Here is a 22,931-nt window from a genome sequence, read left to right on the forward strand (position 1 = left end):
CTCCTTCTCTCTCCTTCTCTAGTGCACCTGCTGTCTCGACCTCTGCATACTTAGCTATGAAAATACAACTGACATTTACTCCTGAGGTGCTGACCTGTTGCACCCTCTACAACAACTGTGATTATTATTTGACCCTGCTGGTCATCTATGAACATTTGAACATCTTGAAGAACGATCTGGCCTTAATGGCCATGTACTCTTATAATCTCAGCCAGAAAAGGACTGGCCAACTCTCGGAGCCTGGATCCTCTCTAGGTTCAGTTCAGTAAGTGTGAGGGTAGGGCTTATGCTTTAGGGGGTTAGGTAGTGGTTATAAATAATATTTGTTTAGTCAGTGAATACAGACCTGTGTGACTCAGAGGACACCACCACCACACGGGCGGGGGCGGAGCGTCGCAGCACTTCCTGTAGACACTGCACCAACAGGAAGTGACCTAGGTGGCAGATCTGGAAGGTGGACTCCAGGCCGTCCTCCGTCAGACGCCAAGGCTGGGTACACACAGCTGCGTTACATATCAGGATGTGGAGCGGCCTAAGGGGAAAGGAGAGGGACATACAGGCAATGAGACACTGAGGGCCAGTATTACAAGGTATAGGCACTGTGACCTCCTCTCCACTCTGTAACCAGAGATCTAGGGAGAAGGAAAGGAAAGGAGAGGGGAAGACAGGAGGGAAAGAGAGAGGTGTGCTATTCCTGTGTGCAGCTGCTAGAGACAGGGTATTAGTGATATGATATACTGTATGTATACTGTATAGCGGGCTTCCTCTCTTACTCCCTGGTCTGACTGAGAGATACTGAATACAGTTGGACACTAGCCAACAGAAACAACCAACACCTTGAATAGTCATCATATCAACCTGAGAGAGAGAGAGAGAGAGAGAGAGAGAGAGAGAGAGAGAGAGAGAGAGAGAGAGGGGAGATAGCGGGGAGAGAGAGTGAGAGAGCAGGGAGAGATTGAGAGAGGGGAGAGAGAGAGAGCAGGGAGAGAGAGAGGGGGGGGGGGGGGGGGGGGGGGTTGGCAAAAAATACTTCAATCAGTTATAGAACCCATTGCCCTCTATGGCTGTGAGGTTTTGCGTTGTACTTTGTGTACAACGCAAAACCCCAAACAATGCATGCAGAGCAGAATTAAGACTACACCCGCTAGTCCTCCTAGCGGGATGCCTAGCCCTGAAAGGTTATTAACATCCAGAAAAGAGCTGTTCAATTCTACAACCACCTAAAAGGAAGTGATGACCACACATTCCACCACAGAGCCTCACCTACAAAGAGATGAACCTACAGAAGTTCTATCAGCCAGCTGGTTCTGGGGCTCTATTCACAAACAGACTCCACACCAAGGGGCAAGCGTTCCGGTCTTGAAGCACTGTTGACTACTCTGGCCATGTCGGGCTGTGAGAGATCCTTGTAGGCGGCATCCCTCCAGCGAGCTCGAAACCACAGTAACACTGGCGAACAATCCAAACACGCCCACCAATTTTTGATTTCTTCCATTAGAATGAATTACAAGGCCCAGGGCAGTGTGTGTACCCTGTGTTTAAGACTGCCTGCTGGATTCATTAAAAACTGGATGCTAGAAATGGAATGTGTGAATTGTTATGCATGGCTCTAATGATTCTTCCCTATAACACTGTTAGAGAGGACATGAGTGTACATTCACCTTCAGGCCTCCTAACACACAGCACACACAGCTCACAGAGCACACACAGCTCACACAGCACACACAGCTCACAGAGCACACACAGCTCACACAGCTCACACAGCTCATCCAGCACACACAGCATACACAGCTCACACAGCACACACAGCTCACAGAGCGCACACAGCGCACACAGCGCACACAGCTCACACAGCGCACACAGCTCACACAGCACACACAGCTCACAGAGCACACACAGCACACACAGCTCACACAGCACACACAGCACACACAGCTCACACAGCACACACAGCTCACACAGCACACACAGCACACAGAGCACACAGCACACACAGCACACACAGCACACAGAGCACACAGAACGCACAGCACACACAGCTCACACAGCACACACAGCACACACAGCACACAGAGCGTACAGAACGCACAGCACACACAGCACACACAGCTCACACAGCACACACAGCACACACAGCACACACAGCACACACAGCACACACAGCACACACAGCTCACAGAGCACACACAGCTCACAGAGCTCACACAGCTCACACAGCTCACACAGCTCACACAGCACACACAGCACACACAGCACACACAGCACACACAGCTTACACAGCTTATGCAGCACATATAGGGTTTATTACTGAGTCACACTCAGTCCACACCAACTACAGAATTCCTACATATGCAAATCATACTCTACCGTGCTATATACAGAATCATTAAAAAAGAATCATTAAAAAACTCTTAGTGTTTAACCCAAAGTAAAAAGTCATCTTTAGATTGAACTCCAAATCCACTGCCTAAAATGTAACCAGCGTCAGTGACTTAATAGAGCTAGAGAACAGGTTGGTGGGTAGTAAGAAAGCAGTGTTTGGACACGCCTACTCATTCAAAGGTGTTTCTTTATTTTGTACTATCTTCTCCATTGTAGAATACAGTTTTTTCGATTGCTAAACGTCAGTGGACACAACTGGAGTCACATGTGCAAAACTCTAACTTCAGTCTGCACAGCAGCAGTTCATGTGGACCAAACTCTAGTTCGTTTTTCATTGCTTGAACACAGTTTTCAAAACTCTACACACTTATCCCATGACTTTAACCACAACCTGCACAACACTGTGGATTTACAGCACTTTGTTCAAATGCTAACACACTGCTGTCAAAACTGTGAACCACACATTCAAAACGGAATAGATTTCAGCCTTGTGCCTTTCAAACACTGCTGATTGCAATTTCAGCTGAAAGGCTAAGCAGATGTCTTGTTTTAGACTTGTTAGTGAACACACACACATATTACAGTACATATAGGTAGAGCTCAGAAAGACTCATTTTGGAAATGGAACAAGGAAGATGGGTTTGTGGAGGGAGAAGGGTGGCAGGGAGAGGGCGGATGCGTGGAGGAAGACAAAGAAGACAAAGAGCTGTTATTTCAGATGAAATAAGGGCTACACTTATAGACCATGTCGTGAACCATGGTCTCTCATTGAGAGAGGCAGGGTTGAGGGTGCAACCCAATCTGCAAAGATCCACAGTGGCATCTGTAATGCGAATTTTCCATCATGCAAACAGGTGAGAGTTACATCCTTACAGTAAATGAAAACATTACAGGAATCTATTTTGTATTGCAATTATAGAATATTTACACAGATATATATTACAGTAAGTTTGACTGTAAAATATATTTTTACAACAGGACCCAAAGGCTGCCCCCAACAGGGGGAAGAGGAAAAATATTTTCAGATGCGCAGGAAAATGCTATTGTTGACATGGTTGTTGTCAACAATGCAATAAAACTGCGGGAGATTCAAGATGGAGTGCTGGCTGATAATGATATATTTGAAAATGTCAATTCTGTCAGCACAACAACTATTGCTCGAGTCCTAAAGAAACACCAAGTTACAATGAAACAGTTATACACTGTACCGTTCGAGAGAAACAGTGAACGGGTAAAAGAGCAAAGATACCAATATGTCCAGGTAAGACGTCTGAGGTTACGTACACAGCTATACAAAATATTTACAGTAAAAAAAGCACTAGCATTTCTACAGTAAAACTGTGCACTTAATGTTTTTCAGAGAGTAATGGAGGTGGAAGCACTGGAAAGACCACATTCATTTGTATTTATCGATGAAGCTGGATTTAACCTTGCCAAAACACGGCGCAGAGGAAGGAATGTTATAGGTCAAAGGGCCACTGTGGAGGTTCCAGGCCAAAGGGGGGGAAATATCACCATGTGTGCTGCAATGGCCAATGATGGTTTGCTTCTCAACACACCACTCATTGGCCCATACAACACAGAAAGGCTTATAGCTTTCCTAGAACAGCTCTATACTCAGCTAGTGCCAGCAGAACAGGGGGAGCCAGTAAGAAACCCCCAAGTTTTTGTCATAGTTTGCGATAACGTTGCTTTTCACCACTCTGCAGCTGTCACAGATTGGTTTGCAGCACATCACAGATTTATGGTTTTGTACCTGCCTGCATATTCACCCTTCCTCAACCCAATAGAGGAGTTTTTCTCTGCCTGGAGGTGGAAAGTGTTTGGTCACCACCCACATGACCAAATGTCTCTTTTGGAAGCCATGCGTGCCGGATGTGAGGACACGAGTCCAGAGGACTTCCAGGGATGGATAAGGCACTCCAGAAGGTTCTTCCCCAGGTGCATGGCAAGAGAAAACATTAGATGTGATGTTGAAGAAAACCTGTGGCCTGATGCTAGAGAGAGGCAGGATTAGCCCCTCAATTATTTGTTTGAATTACAGTATGTACTTTTAGTTTCTACCTTTTTTTTCTCATTACTGTAATTCCGTAAATTACTACAGACTATTGAAGCAAACTGCTAATTTTCATTTACCTTAAAGAATTGTTATGTTCTAAAAATTGTAATAAATCATGTGAAAGAATGTCACTCTTTTCTTTGAAGAAAATATTACTTTGTATGAAGTCACTGAAATTGTTCAAACTGTAAAGATGAAAAGTTTGTATTTTCTGTATTGGTGTTTGATGCTAGTGTTTTTAGTGACAGTGTGTGTTATCTCAGTGAGGGTTGTGCATAGTGTTTGGCTGCACTGAGCGTGTTTTGAGCCATGTGTTAAGAGTTGTGTTGCTTGGAATGACTTTTGCAGGTGATGTGAACTGTTTAGCTCAGGTGACTGTTGGTAGTGCAGACTGTAGTTAGAGTTTTGCACGTGACTCCAGTTGTGCCCACTGTCGTTTAGCAATCGAAAAAAACTGTAATAGTGAAGACATCCAAACTATTAAATAACACATATGGAATCATGTAGTAACTAAAAAAGAGCTCAACAAATCAAAATATATTTTAAATTTGAGATTCTTCAAAGTAGCCACCCTTTGCCTTGATGACAGCTTTGCACACTCTTGGCATTCTCTCAACCAGCTGCATGAGGTAGTCACCTGGAATGCATTTTAATTAACCGGCGTGTCTTGTTAAAAGTTAATTTGTGGAATTTCTTTCCTTCTTAATGTGTTTGAGCCAGTCAGTTGTGTTGTGACAAGGTAGGGTGGTATACAGAAGAGAGCCCTATATGGTAAAAGTCCAAGTCCATATTATGGCAAGAACAGCTCAAATAAGATAATTGACTGACATGAAGTAACAGAGCATTTGGAATACAGGTTTAGGTTTAGGTTTAAAAAGGATTCTAAAGTTTGTCATTTCTACATGTTTTTTTGTATGTTTTAATGTCAGACTTGATTTGCCCTAACGAAAAATTAATTAACCCCTACAAAAATGTCCATTAATTATAATCCACATAAAAATAATTCACATTTCCTGTTGCTGCAGGATTATTTTCCTGCTGTGAGAAACTGGTCAAATTAAGATACGACATCTGTATGTATATGCTCAAAACCCCTCCTCCTCCTCCTCCTCCTCCTCAGAAGAGCAGACATCAGTTCCTAGCGCAGGGTCTCATCTTCATAACCACCGGTCTAATGAAGGTCTTTAATGGGCCTACTGCTGCTGGCCCGGTCGAACTGTTATCTTAGCGCTGGTCAAGCGGGGGTGTTAAGTACCAAACAGGGATAGATGAGTATATTGTATATTTAGTGTAACTAGCCCCCTTTGGCATGATCTCTGACATCAATGATAACCTGCCTGGAGGAGGTGATTGGCTCTGTGTGCAGCTGGGCTCTGTCCAATGATCATTAACACAGGACTTTATTGGCCATACAGGGACGGGAGCTGGAACAAACACACACACAGGGTGGAAATGTGTGTGTTTTGTGTGTCTGAAGACAAGCGTTCTCTAATATTGTTCTGGCAGTATCAGACAACTGCCCCATGCCATTCACAGCTCACAGACTCTCCTCTCCTCAACTCCGCTCTAACTTCCCCTGGGATGCCCCCACAAGTATATTTTAGTGATTACATTTAGTTTTGATACTTAATATAAATCCCTTTAGAACCCATAGTGGCCACCGACTGTATTTCTTTAAATTACTATAGTGGCCACCGACTGTATTTCTTTAAATTACTATAGTGACCACCGACTGTATTTCTTTAAATTACTATAGCGACCACCGACTGTATTTCTTTAAATTACTATAGTGACCACTGACTGTATTTCTTTAAATTACTATAGCGACCACCGACTGTATTTCTTTAAATTACTATAGCGACCACCGACTGTATTTCTTTAAATTACTATAGCGACCACCGACTGTATTTCTTTAAATTACTATAGTGACCACCGACTGTATTTCTTTAAATTACTATAGCGACCACCGACTGTATTTCTTTAAATTACTATAGTGACCACCGACTGTATTTCTTTAAATTACTATAGCGACCACCGACTGTATTTCTTTAAATTACTATAGCGACCACCGACTGTATTTCTTTAAATTACTATAGCGACCACCGACTGTATTTCTTTAAATTACTATAGCGACCACCGACTGTATTTCTTTAAATTACTATAGCGACCACCGACTGTATTTCTTTAAGTTGATTGGACATGATTTGGAAAGGCACACACCTGTCTATATAAGGTCCCACAGTTGACAGTGCACGTCAGAGCAAAAATCAAGCCATGAGGTTGAAGGAATTGTCTTTAGAGCTCCGAGACAGGATTGTGTTGAGGTACAGATCTGGGGAAGGGTACCAAAAGATGTCTGCAGCATTGAAGGTCTCCAAGAACACGGTGGCCTCCATCATTCTAAAATTGAAGACGTTTGGAACCACCTACTCTTCCTAGAGCTGGTCGCCAGGATAAACTGAGCAATCGGAGAAGGGCCTAGGAGACTATGAACCCGATGGTCACTCTGACAGAGCTCCAGAGTTCCTCTGTAGAGATGGGAGAACCTTCCAGAAGGACAACCATTTCTGCAGCACTCCACCAATCAGGACTTTATGGTAGAGTGGCCAGACGGAAGCCACTCCTCAGTAAAAGGTACATGACAGCCCGCTTGGAGTATGCCAAAAGGCACCCAAAGGACTCTCAGACCATGAGAAACAAGATTCTCTGGTCTGAAGAAACCAAAATTCAACTCTTTGACCTGAATGTCAAGCATCACGTCTGGAGAAAACATGGCATCATCCCTACGGTGAAGCACAGTGGTGGCAGCATCATGCTGTGGGGGTGTTTTTCATCGGCAGGGACTGGGAGACTAGTCAGGATCAAGGCAAAGATGAAGTACAGAGAGATCCTTGATGAAAACCTGCTCCACAGCGCTCAGGACCTCAGACTGGGACAAAGTTTCACCTTCCTACAAGACAAGACCCTAAGCTCACAGCCAAGACAACACAGGAGTGGCTTTGGGACACGTCTCTGAATGTCCTTGAGTAGCCCAACCAGAGCCGGACTTAAACCTGATCGAACATCTCTGGAGAGACCTGAAAATAGCTGTGCAGCAACACTCCCCATCCAACCTGACAGAGTTTGATAGGATCTACAGAGAAGAATGGGAGAATGTCCCCAAATACAGGTGTGCCAAACTTGTAGCGTGATACCCAAGAAAACTCACGGGTGTAATTGCTGTCAAAGGTGCTTCAACAAAGTACTGAGTAAAGGGTCTGAATACTCATGTAAATGTGATATTTCACTTGTTTAGAGGAAGAGGAGTTAGAGATGATTGGAGGAATAGAGATGTGGAGCGAGACGTGGAGGGAGTAGGGAGGAGTGGAGAGTGGAGGGAGGAATGGAGAGTGGAGCGAGAGGAGAGTGGAGTGGAGGGAGGAGTGGAGAGTGGAGCGAGAGGAGAGTGGAGGGAGGAGTGGAGCGAGAGGAGAGCGAGAGGAGAGTGGAGGGAGAGGCGAGTGGAGGGAGGAGTGGAGCGAGAGGAGAGTGGAGGGAGAGGAGAGTGGAGGGAGGAGTGGAGAGTGGAGGGAGGAGTGGAGAGTGGAGGGAGGAATGGAGAGTGGAGCGAGAGGAGAGTGGAGTGGAGGGAGGAGTGGAGAGTGGAGCGAGAGGAGAGTGGAGGGAGAGGAGAGTGGAGGGAGGAGTGGAGAGTGGAGGGAGGAGTGGAGAGTGGAGGGAGGAGTGGAGCGAGAGCGAGAGGAGAGTGGAGGGAGAGGCGAGTGGAGGGAGGAGTGGAGCGAGAGGAGAGTGGAAGGAGAGGAGAGTGGAGGGAGGAGTGGAGCGAGAGGAGAGTGGGGCGAGAGGAGAGTGGAGCGAGAGGAGAGTGGAGGGAGGAGTGGAGCGAGAGGAGAATGGAGGGGAAGAGTGGAGCGAGAGGAGAGTGAAGCGAGAGGAGAGTGGAGGGAGAGGCGAGTGGAGGGAGAGGAGAGTGGAGGGAGAAGTGGAGCAAGAGGAGAGTGGAGCGAGAGGAGAGTTGAGGGAGGAGTGGAGCGAGAGGAGAGTGAAGCGAGAGGAGAGTGGAGCGAGAGGAGAGTGGAGGGAGAGGAGAGTGGATCGAGAGGGGAGTGGAGTGAGAGGAGAGTGGAGCGAGAGGAGAGTGGAGGGAGGAGTGGAGCAAGAGGAGAGTGGAGGGAGAGGAGAGTGGAGTGAGAGGAGAGTGGAGGGAGGAGTGGAGAGAGAGGAGAGTGAAGCGAGAGGAGAGTGAAGGGAGGAGTGGAGCGAGAGGAGAGTGGAGCGAGAGGAGAGGAGCAAGAGGAGAGAGGAGGGCAAGAAGAGTCAAACGAGAGGAGAGTGGAGCGAGAGGAGAGTGGAGGGAGGAGTGTAGCAAGAGGAGAGTGGAGGGAGAGGAGAGTGGAGCGAGAGGAGAGTGGAGTGAGAGGAGAGTGGAGGGAGGAGTAGAGCGAGAGGAGAGTGGAGGGAGAGGAGAGTGGAGGGAGAGGAGAGTGGAGCGAGAGGAGAGTGGAGCGAGAGGAGTGGAGTGAGAGGAGAGTGAAGCGAGAAGAGAGTGGAGCGAGAGGAGAGTGGAGGGAGAGGAACATGAGGGAGAGGGAGAGGAGGAAGAAAAGGATGAGGGAGAGGAGGAAGAAGAGGATGAGGGAGAGGAGGAAGAAGAGGATGAGGGAGAGGAGGAAGAAGAGGATAAGGGAGAGGAGATTCTTTCACATAGGTGTTCCTTTGTCCAGGTGTGAAAGGGCAGTGTGGAGTGCAAAATGGATTGCATCATCTGTGGATCTGTTTGGGCGGTATGCGAATTGGAGTGGGTCCATTCTGTATTGGATGATGGTGTTGACGTGAGCCATGTAGGTTTTACATACTGGGTCAGAGAGAGATAGAAAATGTCAGTGAAGACACTTGCCAGCTGGTCAGCGCATGTCCTGGGTATGTGTCCTGGTAATTCATCTGACCCTGTTGCCTTGTGAATGTTAACCTGTTTAAAGGTCTTACCCACATCGACTACAGAGAGTGTTTTTGTGGAACCCTGGGGCAGTTCATATTGCTACAGTAATAGCTCATAGGAATAAACAGACATAACAGATGACTTACAGTTTCTTGGTCTTGAAGGAGTCAGCGAACTCTCTGACACTGCGGAGAGAGGCCAGGTCCAACATCATGGCCTCCAACCTGGCCTTGTGCTGCAAAGAGAACAGACAACACACAACACCTTTATCATCATCCTCATCCTCAATCAACAATATTGTGAGTTTCGGTATGACACAAACACTAGCTCCTCCAGAAGTAACCATTTAGATTGACATCTGCTGATGTTGAGTTAGAGCAGACTGACTGCAGATGGCTCCAGATCTGATGAGACATTATGACCACAGCTCAACTACAGCAGACAGGTTCACATCTCTCTCAGGCTGTTGATGGCTCCTGACATGCTCATGGTTCTGTGTAAATGCTCATGGTTCTGTGTAAATGCTCATGGTTCTGTGTAAATGTTTACGGTTCTGTGTAAATGCTCATGGTTCTGTGTAAATGTTTATGGTTCTGTGTAAATGCCCACGGTTCTGTGTAAATGTTTATGGTTCTGTGTAAATGTTTATGGTTCTGTGTAAATGCTCATGGTTCTGTGTAAATGCTCATGGTTCTGTGTAAATATGCATGGTTCTGTGTAAATGCTCATGGTTCTGTGTAAATGCTCATGGTTCTGTGTAAATGTTTATGGTTCTGTGTAAATGCTCATGGTTCTGTGTAAATGCTCATGGTTCTGTGTAAATGCTCATGGTTCTGTGTAAATGTTTATGGTTCTGTGTAAATGTTTATGGTTCTGTGTAAATGCTCATGGTTCTGTGTAAATGCTCATGGTTCTGTGTAAATGTTTATGGTTCTGTGTAAATGCCCACGGTTCTGTGTAAATGTTTATGGTTCTGTGTAAATGTTTATGGTTCTGTGTAAATGCTCATGGTTCTGTGTAAATGCTCATGGTTCTGTGTAAATGTGCATGGTTCTGTGTAAATGCTCATGGTTCTGTGTAAATGCTCATGGTTCTGTGTAAATGTTTATGGTTCTGTGTAAATGCTCATGGTTCTGTGTAAATGCTCATGGTTCTGTGTAAATGCTCATGGTTCTGTGTAAATGTGTATAGTTCTGTGTAAATATTTATTGTTCTGTGTAAATGCTCATGGTGCTGTGTAAATATTTATGGTTCTGTGTAAATGATCATAGTTCTGTGTAAATGCTCATGGTTCTGTGTAAATGCTCATGGTTCTGTGTAAATATTTATGGTTCTGTGTAAATGCTCATGGTTCTGTGTAAATGCTCATGGTTCTGTGTAAATGCTCATGGTTCTGTGTAAATGATCATGGTTCTGTGTAAATATTTATGGTTATGTGTAAATGCTCATGGCTCTGTGTAAATGCTCATGGTTCTGTGTAAATGTTTATAGTTCTGTGTAAATGTTTATGGTTCTGTGTAAATGCTCATAGTTCTGTGTAAATGCTCATGGTTCTGTGTAAATGCTCATGGTTCTGTGTAAATATTTATGGTTCTGTGTAAATGCTCATGGCTCTGTGTAAATGCTCATGGTTCTGTGTAAATATGCATGGTTCTGTCTGTCCATGTGTAGCTCATCACACACCATATGCCGGTGGACAGGGAGAGGAGTGGTGAAAGATACAGTAGATGACTGTACAGTTAAATATGTATCTGCATTTACACACCGAATACAGACTATTCATTATCTACTCTATCACACTGGATCAGTCTACACACCAAATACAGACTATTCATTATCTACTCTATCACACTGGATCAGTCTACAGACTATTCATTATCTACTCTATCACACTGGATCAGTCTACACACCAAATACAGACTATTCATTATCTACTCTATCACACTGGATCAGTCTACACAACAAATACAGACTATTCATTATCTACTCTATCACACTGGATCAGTCTACAGACTATTCATTATCTACTCTATCACAATGGATCAGTCTACAGACTATTCATTATCTACTCTATCACACTGGATCAGTCTACAGACTATTCATGATCTACTCTATCACACTGGATCAGTCTACAGACTATTCATTATCTACTCTATCACACTGGATCAGTCTACAGACTATTCCTTATCTACTCTATAACACTGGATCAGTCTACAGACTATTCCTTATCTACTCTATTACACTGGATCAGTCTATAGACTATTCATTATCTACTCTATCACACTGGATCAGTCTACACACCAAATACAGACTATTCATGATCTACTGTATCACACTGGATCAGTCTACAGACTATTCATTATCTACTCTATAACACTGGATCAGTCTACAGACTATTCATTAGCTACTCTATCACACTGGATCAGTCTACAGACTATTCATTATCTACTCTATCACACTGGGTCAGTCTACAGACTATTCCTTATCTACTCTATCACACTGGATCAGTCTACACACCCAGCTGATCCTGTCAGAGATGTATTACCATGACCAGGTATAGAACCCAGACTTCAGCACAGCACAGCACAGCACAGCACAGCAAGACAGACAGACAGACAGACAGACAGACAGACAGACAGAGACAGACAGACAGACAGAGACAGACAGAGACAGACAGAGACAGACAGAGACAGACAGACAGACAGAGACAGACAGACAGACAGACAGACAGACAGTGTGTAAATGGTCCGTCAGTCTCATCCTCACACCTGAGAGAGAGAGAGACATCACTCCCGTGATCCCCACTGTCTGCGATTGGGAATATCAGCTATTCCTGATGCACACTTTCCCCGCTGTCCCTAGAGAACACTGTCAGCTCACATTACCCCAGGAAGAGTGTTCCACGCTTCGGTTTCCGAATTCCGACTCCCTGACAGCCTGACCCACATCTCATCTCTAACCCAGGAATGTCATAAGGGAATGACTTTCCTTCCTGCATCTGTCTCTGTAGAGAGTGACTATATATGACACCCACAGCAAGGACACACATGGAAAGATACCCACCAGCCAAGACAAGCACACCAAGGGTTAACAGCTCCTTCATGTTCGAGGTACACTTTTCAGGCATTTTACACTCGCATTTACTGCCCCTATGAGTATTAATACATTCTCTCTCTCACACACACACACGCACACACACACACACACACACTGCTCAATGATGTGACTCAAGGGTAAAACCATACCAGCGTAGAATGATCTACTCGTGGGGAGTGAAACTCATTTTGCCCTGGGGGCTGCATTAGGTCTTCAAAGAGGTCCGGAGGACCGCACTGAAAATGTGTTCTATTTTATTGGTGTCAAAATTTGCTAAAATTGTCCTCTATTCTTCATGGGCTGGACAGTCATGAGACTGTATGAATGTAGGTCCTTTATCATTACTTCACTGTTTCCATTTGGTTTCAGTCATTTTAAAGTATATTGAGTTATTTTGTCTTTACTCAAACCACAGCGGATCTGACCCAGAATGGTTCTCCTGGTGCTATTATATAGCATTGCAGGGCTATACAACGTTAAGGAGGTGATTATGGACATTATAGAAGTCTGATTATAGGGGATCTGTTTCATATCATCTACACACAGGTAAGAGAGGATATAATCAGCTCATTTAATGACCCTATAAATGTGACACACACACGGTCTATGCCTCCCTCACCTCCCCCACTAGAGTCTGGTTCCTCTCAAGGTTTCCTCCCACCTAGAGGGTTTTTCCTGAACACTGTCATTTATCCTTGTTCTTAGGGGTTAAGGCCAGGGTTGCTCTTAAAGCACTTTAGGACAAACTTATAAAACGCTCAATATGAATACATGAATACATATATGAATACAATATGACAGAGAGAGAGAGAAATAGAGAGAGAGAGAGAAATATAGAGAGAGAGAAATAGAGAGAGAGAGAGAGAGAGAGAGAGAGAGAGAGAAATAGAGAGAGAGAGAAATAGAGAGAGAGAGAGAGAGAGAGAGAGAGAGCGAGAGAGAGAGAGAGAAATAGAGAGAGAGAGAGAGCGAGAGAGAGAAAATAGAGAAAGAAATAGAGAGAGAGAGAAATGGAGAGAGAGAGAGAGAAATAGAGAGAGAGAGAGAGAGAGAGAGAGAGAGAGAAAATAGAGAAAGAAATAGAGAGAGAGAGAAATAGAGAGAGAGAGAGAGAGAGAGAGAGAGAGAAATAGAGAGAGAGAGAGAAATAGAGAGAGAGAGAGAGAGAGAGAGACAGAGAGAGAGAGACAGAGATGGGTATGGGGGTACTTCAGCAAATCCAGCAGAAGGAGGTGAGCAGAATGACTTCAACCCCTCCTCTTTCCACCCTACCGGTCCTCCCTCCTCCTCCCACCCTAACGGTCCTCCCTCCTTCTCCCACCTTACCGGTCCTCCCTCCTCCTCCTCCCACCCTAACGGTCCTCCCTCCTCCTCCCACCCTACCGGTCCTCCCTCCTTCTCCCACCCTACCGGTCCTCCCTCCTCCTCCCACCCTACCGGTCCTCCCCCCCTCCCACCCTAACGGTCCTCCCTCCTTCTCCCACCCTAATGGTCCTCCCTCATCCTCCCACAATAACGGTCCTCCTTCCTCCTTCCTACCTGCCTGCCTAGGTCTTTTGAAGAAAATAAAGTTTATTGCCTGGAAAGAGGGGGAAAGCATGTAAAAAGCATTAAGCGATGGAGGTGAACAATTAGACAGATGGCCAGGGTTCTGAAGGAGAGAAGGGGGGAAAAGAAAGAGGGAAAGAGAGAGGGAGAACATGCGGACACAAACATTGAGGAGTTTTACGAGGAGGCTGACAATTCGTGGTCTCTTGAAGGGCGGTGGGGAAGTAAGAATTAGTGCACTAAAGCTGAATAGGCTGAACCAGACAGGTTAAATGCTACTTGGAAAGTATCATTCCTCTGACTTTGGCTGAACACTCCTCATGAATAATGGTTTTAGCCAAAACAGGATGACAAAGACAGTACATTGACATCCATTAGGGAGAAGACTGACAGCATGGTGTCTCTCTCGGTGTGTGTGTCTGTCTGTCTGCCAAAAGAGCCACATGTTAGGACTCAAGGCACAAGTTCACCATGATGACAACACAAGCATCAAACCACCATACCCTTCCCCCTCTGTCTGTAACATACCTGTGACCTTTTTGAATTTCACAACAGACAGAGAAAAAGGGGGAAGGAAGGAGAGAAAGAAAGCCAGTAAGGGGATGGAAGGGTAAAGTCAGGATGGGGATGGAAGGGTAAAGTCAGGATGGAAGGGTAAAGTCAGGATGGGGATGGAAGGGTAAAGTCAGGATGGGGATGGAAGGGTAAAGTCAGGATGGAAGGGTAAAGACAGGATGGGGATGGAAGGGTAAAGTCAGGATGGAAGGGTAAAGACAGGATGGGGATGGAAGGGTAAAGACAGGATGGGGATGGAAGGGTAAAGACAGGATGGGGATGGAAGGGTAAAGTCAGGATGGGGATGGAAGGGTAAAGTCAGGATGGGGATGGAAGGGTAAAGACAGGATGGGGATGGAAGGGTAAAGACAGGATGGGGATGGAAGGGTAAAGACAGGATGGGGACGGAAGGGTAAAGAAAGGATGGGGATGGAAGGGTAAAGTCAGGATGGGGATGGAAGGGTAAAGACAGGATGGGGATGGAAGGGTAAAGACAGGATGGGGATGGAGGGGTAAAGACAGGATGGGGATGGAAGGGTAAAGACAGGATGGGGATGGAAGGGTAAAGACAGGATGGGGATGGAAGGGTAAAGACAGGATGGGGATGGAAGGGTAAAGACATGATGGGGATGGAAGGGTAAAGACAGGGTGGGGATGGAAGGGTAAAGACAGGATGGGGATGGAAGGGTAAAGACAGGATGGAAGGGTAAAGTCAGGATGGGGAAGGAAGGGTAAAGACAGGATGGGGATGGAAGGGTAAAGACAGGATGGGGATGGAAGGGTAAAGCCAGGATGGGGATGGAAGGGTAAAGCCAGGATGGGGATGGAAGGGTAAAGACAGGATGGGGATGGAAGGGTAAAGACAGGATGGAAGGGTAAAGTCAGGATGGGGATGGAAGGGTAAAGACAGGATGGGGATGGAAGGGTAAAGTCAGGATGGGGATGGAAGGGTAAAGACAGGATGGAGATGGAAGGGTAAAGACAGGATGGGGATGGAAGGGTAAAGACAGGATGGAAGGGTAAAGTCAGGATGGGGATGGAAGGGTAAAGACAGGATGGGGACGGAAGGGTAAAGACAGGATGGGGACGGAAGGGTAAAGACAGGATGGGGATGGAAGGGTAAAGACAGGATGGGGATGGAAGGGTAAAGTCAGGATGGGGATGGAAGGGTAAAGTCAGGATGGGGATGGAAGGGTAAAGACAGGATGGGGATGGAAGGGTAAAGTCAGGATGGGGATGGAAGAGTAAAGACAGGATGGGGACTGAAGGGTAAAGACAGGATGGGAATGGAAGGGTAAAGACAGGATGGGGGCTGAAGGGTAAAGTCAGGATGGGGATGGAAGGGTAAAGACATGATGGGGATGGAAGGGTAAAGTCAGGATGGGGATGGAAGGGTAAAGTCAGGATGGGGATGGAAGGGTAAAGACAGGATGGAGATGGAAGGGTAAAGACAGGATGGGGGTGGAAGGGTAAAGACAGGATGGAAGGGTAAAGATAGGATGGGGATGGAAGGGAAAAGACTGGATGGGGATGGAAGGGTAAAGACAGGATGGGGATGGAAGGGTAAAGACAGGATGGGGATGGAAGGGTAAAGACAGGATGGGGGCTGAAGGGTAAAGTCAGGATGGGGATGGAAGGGTAAAGACATGATGGGGATGGAAGGGTAAAGTCAGGATGGGGATGGAAGGGTAAAGTCAGGATGGGGATGGAAGGGTAAAGACAGGATGGGGATGGAAGGGTAAAGTCAGGATGGAAGGGTAAAGTCAGGATGGGGATGGAAGGGTAAAGACAGGATGGAAGGGTAAAGACAGGATGGGGATGGAAGGGTAAAGACCGGATGGGGATGGAAGGGTAAAGAAAGGATGGGGATGGAAGGGTAAAGACAGGATGGGGATGGAAGGGTAAAGACAGGATGGAGATGGAAGGGTAAAGACAGGATGGAGATGGAAGGGTAAAGACAGGATGGGGGTGGAAGGGTAAAGACAGGATGGAAGGGTAAAGATAGGATGGGGATGGAAGGGAAAAGATTGGATGGGGATGGAAGGGTAAAGACAGGATGGGGATGGAAGGGTAAAGACAGGATGAGGATGGAAGGGTAAAGTCAGGATGTGGATGGAAGGGTAAAGTCAGGATGGGGATGGAAGGGTAAAGACAGGATGGGGATGGAAGGGTAAAGTCAGGATGGAAGGGTAAAGTCAGGATGGGGATGGAAGGGTAAAGACAGGATGGAAGGGTAAAGACAGGATGGGGATGGAAGGGTAAAGACAGGATGGGGATGGAAGGGTAAAGAAAGGATGGGGATGGAAGGGTAAAGACAGGATGGGGATGGAAGGGTAAAGACAGGATGGGGATGGAAGGGTAAAGACAGGATGGGGATGGAAGGGTAAAGACAGGATGGGGATGGAAGGGTAAAGTCAGGATGGGGATGGAAGGGTAAAGTCAGGGTGGGGATGGAAGGGTAAAGACAGGGTGGGGATGGAAGGGTAAAGACAGGATGGGGATGGAAGGGTAAAGACAGGATGGAAGGGTAAAGTCAGGATGGGGAAGGAAGGGTAAAGACAGGATGGGGATGGAAGGGTAAAGACAGGATGGGGATGGAAGGGTAAAGCCAGGATGGGGATGGAAGGGTAAAGCCAGGATGGGGATGGAAGGGTAAAGACAGGATGGGGATGGAAGGGTAAAGACAGGATGGAAGGGTAAAGTCAGGATGGGGATGGAAGGGTAAAGACAGGATGGGGATGGAAGGGTAAAGACAGGATGGGGATGGAAGGGTAAAGACAGGATGGAGATGGAAGGGTAAAGACAGGATGGGGATGGAAGGGTAAAGACAGGATGGAAGGGTAAAGTCAGGATGGGGATGGAAGGGTAAAGACAGGATGGGGACGGAAGGGTAAAGACAGGATGGGGACGGAAGGGTAAAGACAGGATGGGGACTGAAGGGTAAAGACAGGATGGGGATGGAAGGGTAAAGACAGGATGGGGATGGAAGGGTAAAGACAGGATGGAAGGGTAAAGTCAGGATGGGGATGGAAGGGTAAAGACAGGATGGGGATGGAAGGGTAAAGTCAGGATGGGGATGGAAGAGTAAAGACAGGATGGGGACGGAAGGGTAAAGACAGGATGGGAATGGAAGGGTAAAGACAGGATGGGGGCTGAAGGGTAAAGTCAGGATGGGGATGGAAGGGTAAAGACATGATGGGGATGGAAGGGTAAAGTCAGGATGGGGATGGAAGGGTAAAGTCAGGATGGGGATGGAAGGGTAAAGACAGGATGGAGATGGAAGGGTAAAGACAGGATGGGGGTGGAAGGGTAAAGACAGGATGGAAGGGTAAAGATAGGATGGGGATGGAAGGGAAAAGACTGGATGGGGATGGAAGGGTAAAGACAGGATGGGGATGGAAGGGTAAAGACAGGATGGGGATGGAAGGGTAAAGACAGGATGGGGGCTGAAGGGTAAAGTCAGGATGGGGATGGAAGGGTAAAGACATGATGGGGATGGAAGGGTAAAGTCAGGATGGGGATGGAAGGGTAAAGTCAGGATGGGGATGGAAGGGTAAAGACAGGATGGGGGTGGAAGGGTAAAGACAGGATGGAAGGGTAAAGATAGGATGGGGATGGAAGGGAAAAGATTGGATGGGGATGGAAGGGTAAAGACAGGATGGGGATGGAAGGGTAAAGTCAGGATGTGGATGGAAGGGTAAAGTCAGGATGGGGATGGAAGGGTAAAGACAGGATGGGGATGGAAGGGTAAAGTCAGGATGGAAGGGTAAAGTCAGGATGGGGATGGAAGGGTAAAGACAGGATGGAAGGGTAAAGACAGGATGGGGATGGAAGGGTAAAGACAGGATGGGGATGGAAGGGTAAAGAAAGGATGGGGATGGAAGGGTAAAGACAGGATGGGGATGGAAGGGTAAAGACAGGATGGGGATGGAAGGGTAAAGACAGGATGGGGATGGAAGGGTAAAGACAGGATGGGGATGGAAGGGTAAAGTCAGGATGGGGATGGAAGGGTAAAGTCAGGGTGGGGATGGAAGGGTAAAGACAGGATGGAAGGGTAAAGTCAGGATGGGGATGGAAGGGTAAAGTCAGGATGGGGATGGAAGGGTAAAGACAGGATGGGGATGGAAGGGTAAAGACAGGATGGAAGGGTAAAGTCAGGATGGGGATGGAAGGGTAAAGTCAGGATGGGGATGGAAGGGTAAAGTCAGGATGGGGATGGAAGGGTAAAGACAGGATGGGGATGGAAGGGTAAAGTCAGGATGGGGATGAAAGGGTAAAGTCAGGATGGGGATGGAAGGGTAAAGACAGGGTGGGGATGGAAGGGTAGAGACAGGATGGGGATGGAAGGGTAAAGACAGGATGGAAGGGTAAAGTCAGGATGGGGATGGAAGGGTAAAGACAGGATGGGGATGGAAGGGTAAAGACAGGATGGAAGGGTAAAGTCAGGATGGGGATGGAAGGGTAAAGACAGGATGGGGATGGAAGGGTAAAGACAGGATGGGGATGGAAGGGTAAAGACAGGATGGAAGGGTAAAGTCAGGATGGGGATGGAAGGGTAAAGTCAGGATGGGGATGGAAGGGTAAAGTCAGGATGGGGATGGAAGGGTAAAGACAGGATGGGGATGGAAGGGTAAAGTCAGGATGGGGATGAAAGGGTAAAGTCAGGATGGGGATGGAAGGGTAAAGACAGGGTGGGGATGGAAGGGTAGAGACAGGATGGGGATGGAAGGGTAAAGACAGGATGGAAGGTTTAAGTCAGGATGGGGATGGAAGGGTAAAGACAGGATGGGGATGGAAGGGTAAAGACAGGATGGAAGGGTAAAGACAGGATGAGGATGGAAGGGTAAAGACAGGATGGGGATGGAAGGGTAAAGACAGGATGGGGATGGAAGGGTAAAGACAGGATGGAAGGGTAAAGTCAGGATGGGGATGGAAGGGTAAAGACAGGATGCAAGGGTAAAGTCAGGATGGGGATGGAAGGGTAAAGACAGGATGGGGATGGAAGAGTAAAGCCAGGATGGGGATGGAAGGGTAAAGCCAGGATGGGGATGGAAGGGTAAAGACAGGATGGAAGGGTAAAGTCAGGATGGGGATGGATGGGTAAAGACAGGATGGGCATGGAAGGGTAAAGACAGGATGGGGGTGGAAGGGTAAAGACAGGATGGGGATGGAAGGGTAAAGACAGGATGGGGATGGAAGGGTAAAGACAGGATGGGGATGGAAGGGTAAAGACAGGATGGGGATGGAAGGGTAAAGTCAGGATGGGGATGGAAGGGTAAAGACAGGATGGGGATGGAAGGGTAAAGACAGGATGGGGATGGAAGGGTAAAGACAGGATGGGGATGGAAGGGTAAAGACAGGATGGAAGGGTAAAGTCAGGATGGGGATGGAAGGGTAAAGACAGAATGGGGATGGAAGGGTAAAGACAGGATGGAAGGGTAAAGACAGGATGGGGATGGAAGGGTAAAGACAGGATGGGGATGGAAGGGTAAAGACAGGATGGGGACTGAAGGGTAAAGACAGGATGGGATGGAAGGGTAAAGACAGGACGGAAGGGTAAAGACAGGATGGGGATGGAAGGGTAAAGTCAGGATGGGGATGGAAGGGTAAAGACAGGATGGGGATGGAAGGGTAAAGTCAGGATGGGGATGGAAGGGTAAAGTCAGGATGGGGATGGAAGGGTAAAGTCAGGATGGGGATGGAAGGGTAAAGACAGGATGGGGATGGAAGGGTAAAATCAGGATGGGGATGGAAGGGTAAAGACAGGATGGGGATGGAAGGGTAAAGTCAGGATGGGGATGGAAGGGTAAAGACAGGATGGGGATGGAAGGGTAAAGACAGGATGGGGATGGAAGGGTAAAGTCAGGATGGAAGGGTAAAGACAGGATGGGGATGGAAGGGTAAAGACAGGATGGGGATGAAAGGGTAAAGTCAGGATGGGGATGGAAGGGTAAAGTCAGGATGGGGATGGAAGGGTAAAGTCAGGATGGGGATGGAAGGGTAAAGACAGGATGGGGATGGAAGGGTAAAGTCAGGATGGGGATGGAAGGGTAAAGACAGGATGGGGATGGAAAGGTAAAGTCAGGATGGGGATGGAAGGGTAAAGTCAGGACGGGGATGGAAGGGTAAAGACAGGATGGGGATGGAAGGGTAAAGACAGGATGGGGATGGAAGGGTAAAGACAGGATGGGGATGGAAGGGTAAAGACAGGATGGGGATGGAAGGGTAAAGCCAGAATAAAGAGCGAGAGAAAGAAAGTGTCGTGACAGAATAGTTCCTCACAAACCCTCCTGCATTACGCAGACGGAGCCGAGAAGTTAAAGCAGTTTAGTACCACACCTGAGACAAATGACCGTGTACCACACACCCCCATGTGTTGAGAGGAGGGATGGAGAGAGGAAAGAGAGAGAAAAGAGATTGGGAATGTAATACAATTAGAAGTGTGGCCATCCAATCAAATGAGGAAATGGTATGAGGCCCCTTCCTGTTCAATAAGGAACTAGACCACTCAACCAATCTCTTCAATAACCACACACAGGATGGGGATGGAAGGGTAAAGTCAGGATGGGGATGGAAGGGTAAAGACAGGATGGGGATGGAAGGGTAAAGCCAGGATGGGGATGGAATAACCACACACACACACCAACCTCTTCAATAACCACACACACACACCAACCTCTTCAATAACCACACACACACCAACCTCTTCAATAACCACACACACACCAACCTCTTCAATAACCTTACACACACCAACCTCTTCAATAACCACACACACACACACACCAACCTCTTCAATAACCACACACACACACACACCACCGACCCATTTAATAGTGTTGAAGCCAGCCCTAATGGAGCTAGTGGAACAAGTATCCCCTAAGATAATGGACAAGCTCCAACTCACTGCTCTCACGCCCCTCTCCTCACCCCGTGCTGCCCCTCTCCTCACCCTGTACTGCCCCTCTCCTCACCCCGTGCTGCCCCTCTCCTCATCCCGTGCTGCCCCTCTCCTCATCCCGTGCTGCCCCTCTCCTCATCCCGTGCTGCCCCTCTACTCATCCCGTGCTGCCCCTCTCCTCATCCCGTGCTGCCCCTCTCCTCACCCCGTGCAGCCCCTCTCCTCACCGCGTGCTGCCCCTCTCCTCACCCCGTGCTGCCCCTCTCCTCACCCCGTGCTGCCCCTCTCCTCATCCCGTGCTGCCCCTCTCCTCATCCCGTGCTGCCCCTCTCCTCATCCCGTGCTGCCCCTCTCCTCATCCCGTGCTGCCCCTCTCCTCATCCCGTGCTGCCCCTCTCCTCACCCCGTGCTGCCCCTCTCATCACCCCGTGCTGCCCCTCTCCTCATCCCGTGCTGCCCCTCTCATCACCCCGTGCTGCCCCTCTCCCCATCCCGTGCTGCCCCTCTCCCCATCCCGTGCTGCCCCTCTCCCCATCCCGTGCTGCCCCTCTCCCCATCCCGTGCTGCCCCTCTCCTCATCCCGTGCTGCCCCTCTCCCCATCCCGTGCTGCCCCTCTCCTCACCCCGTGCTGCCCTTCTCCTCACCCCGTGCTGCCCCTCTCCTCATCCCGTGCTGCCCCTCTCCTCATCCCGTGCTGCCCCTCTCCTCATCCCGTGCTGCCCCTCTCCTCATCCCGTGCTGCCCCTCTCCTCACCCCGTGCTGCCCCTCTCCTCACCCCGTGCTGCCCCTCTCCTCATCCCGTGCTGCCCCTCTCCTCATCCCGTGCTGCCCCTCTCCTCACCCCGTGCTGCCCCTCTCCTCATCCCGTGCTGCCCCTCTCCTCACCCCGTGCTGCCCCTCTCCTCACCCCATGCTGCCCCTCTCATCACCCCGTGCTGCCCCTCTCCTCATCCCGTGCTGCCCCTCTCCCCATCCCGTGCTGCCCCTCTCCCCATCCCGTGCTGCCCCTCTCCTCATCCCGTGCTGCCCTTCTCCTCATCCCGTGCTGCCCCTCTCCTCATCCCGTGCTGCCCCTCTCCTCATCCCGTGCTGCCCCTCTCCCTATCCCGTGCTGCCCCTCTCTTCATCCCGTGCTGCCCCTCTCCTCATCCCGTGCTGCCCCTCTCCCTATCCCGTGCTGCCCCTCTCCTCATCCCGTGCTGCCCTTCTCCTCATCCCGTGCTGCCCCTCTCCTCATCCCGTGCTGCCCCTCTCCCTATCCCGTGCTGTCCCCACCACTACCGTTCAGGAGTAGTGAAGAGAGGTATGCCGATGGGGGTTGAGGGAGAGATAGAGAGAGGGAAGAAATGAGGCTATATTATAGAATTATTTGAGAACAAAAAAAGAAACCATTTAAGTATTCCCAAGCCATTTAAGAGCAGATAATACAAAGGGGATCCCTCTTAGCTA

The 22,931-nt window shown here is 48.2% G+C and overlaps 1 protein-coding gene across 1 annotated transcript in view; it reads right to left on the minus strand.

Annotated features, from left to right (window-relative positions):
• wwox (WW domain containing oxidoreductase) overlaps positions 1–22,931 on the minus strand; it is a 275,568-nt gene that overhangs the window by 176,595 nt on the left and 76,042 nt on the right. Inside the window, exons 6-7 of the mRNA XM_021572694.3 lie at positions 9,527–9,615; positions 347–532 (exon numbers count right to left, since the gene is read on the minus strand). Of these exons, the coding sequence (XP_021428369.1) occupies positions 347–532; positions 9,527–9,615 (275 nt within the window). The remainder of the gene's footprint in view (positions 1–346; positions 533–9,526; positions 9,616–22,931) is intronic.

This window comes from Oncorhynchus mykiss, chromosome 2 (genome assembly GCF_057628025.1).
Source record: "Oncorhynchus mykiss isolate SJ-2025 chromosome 2, ASM5762802v1, whole genome shotgun sequence".
Lineage (NCBI taxonomy): Eukaryota > Metazoa > Chordata > Actinopteri > Salmoniformes > Salmonidae > Oncorhynchus > Oncorhynchus mykiss.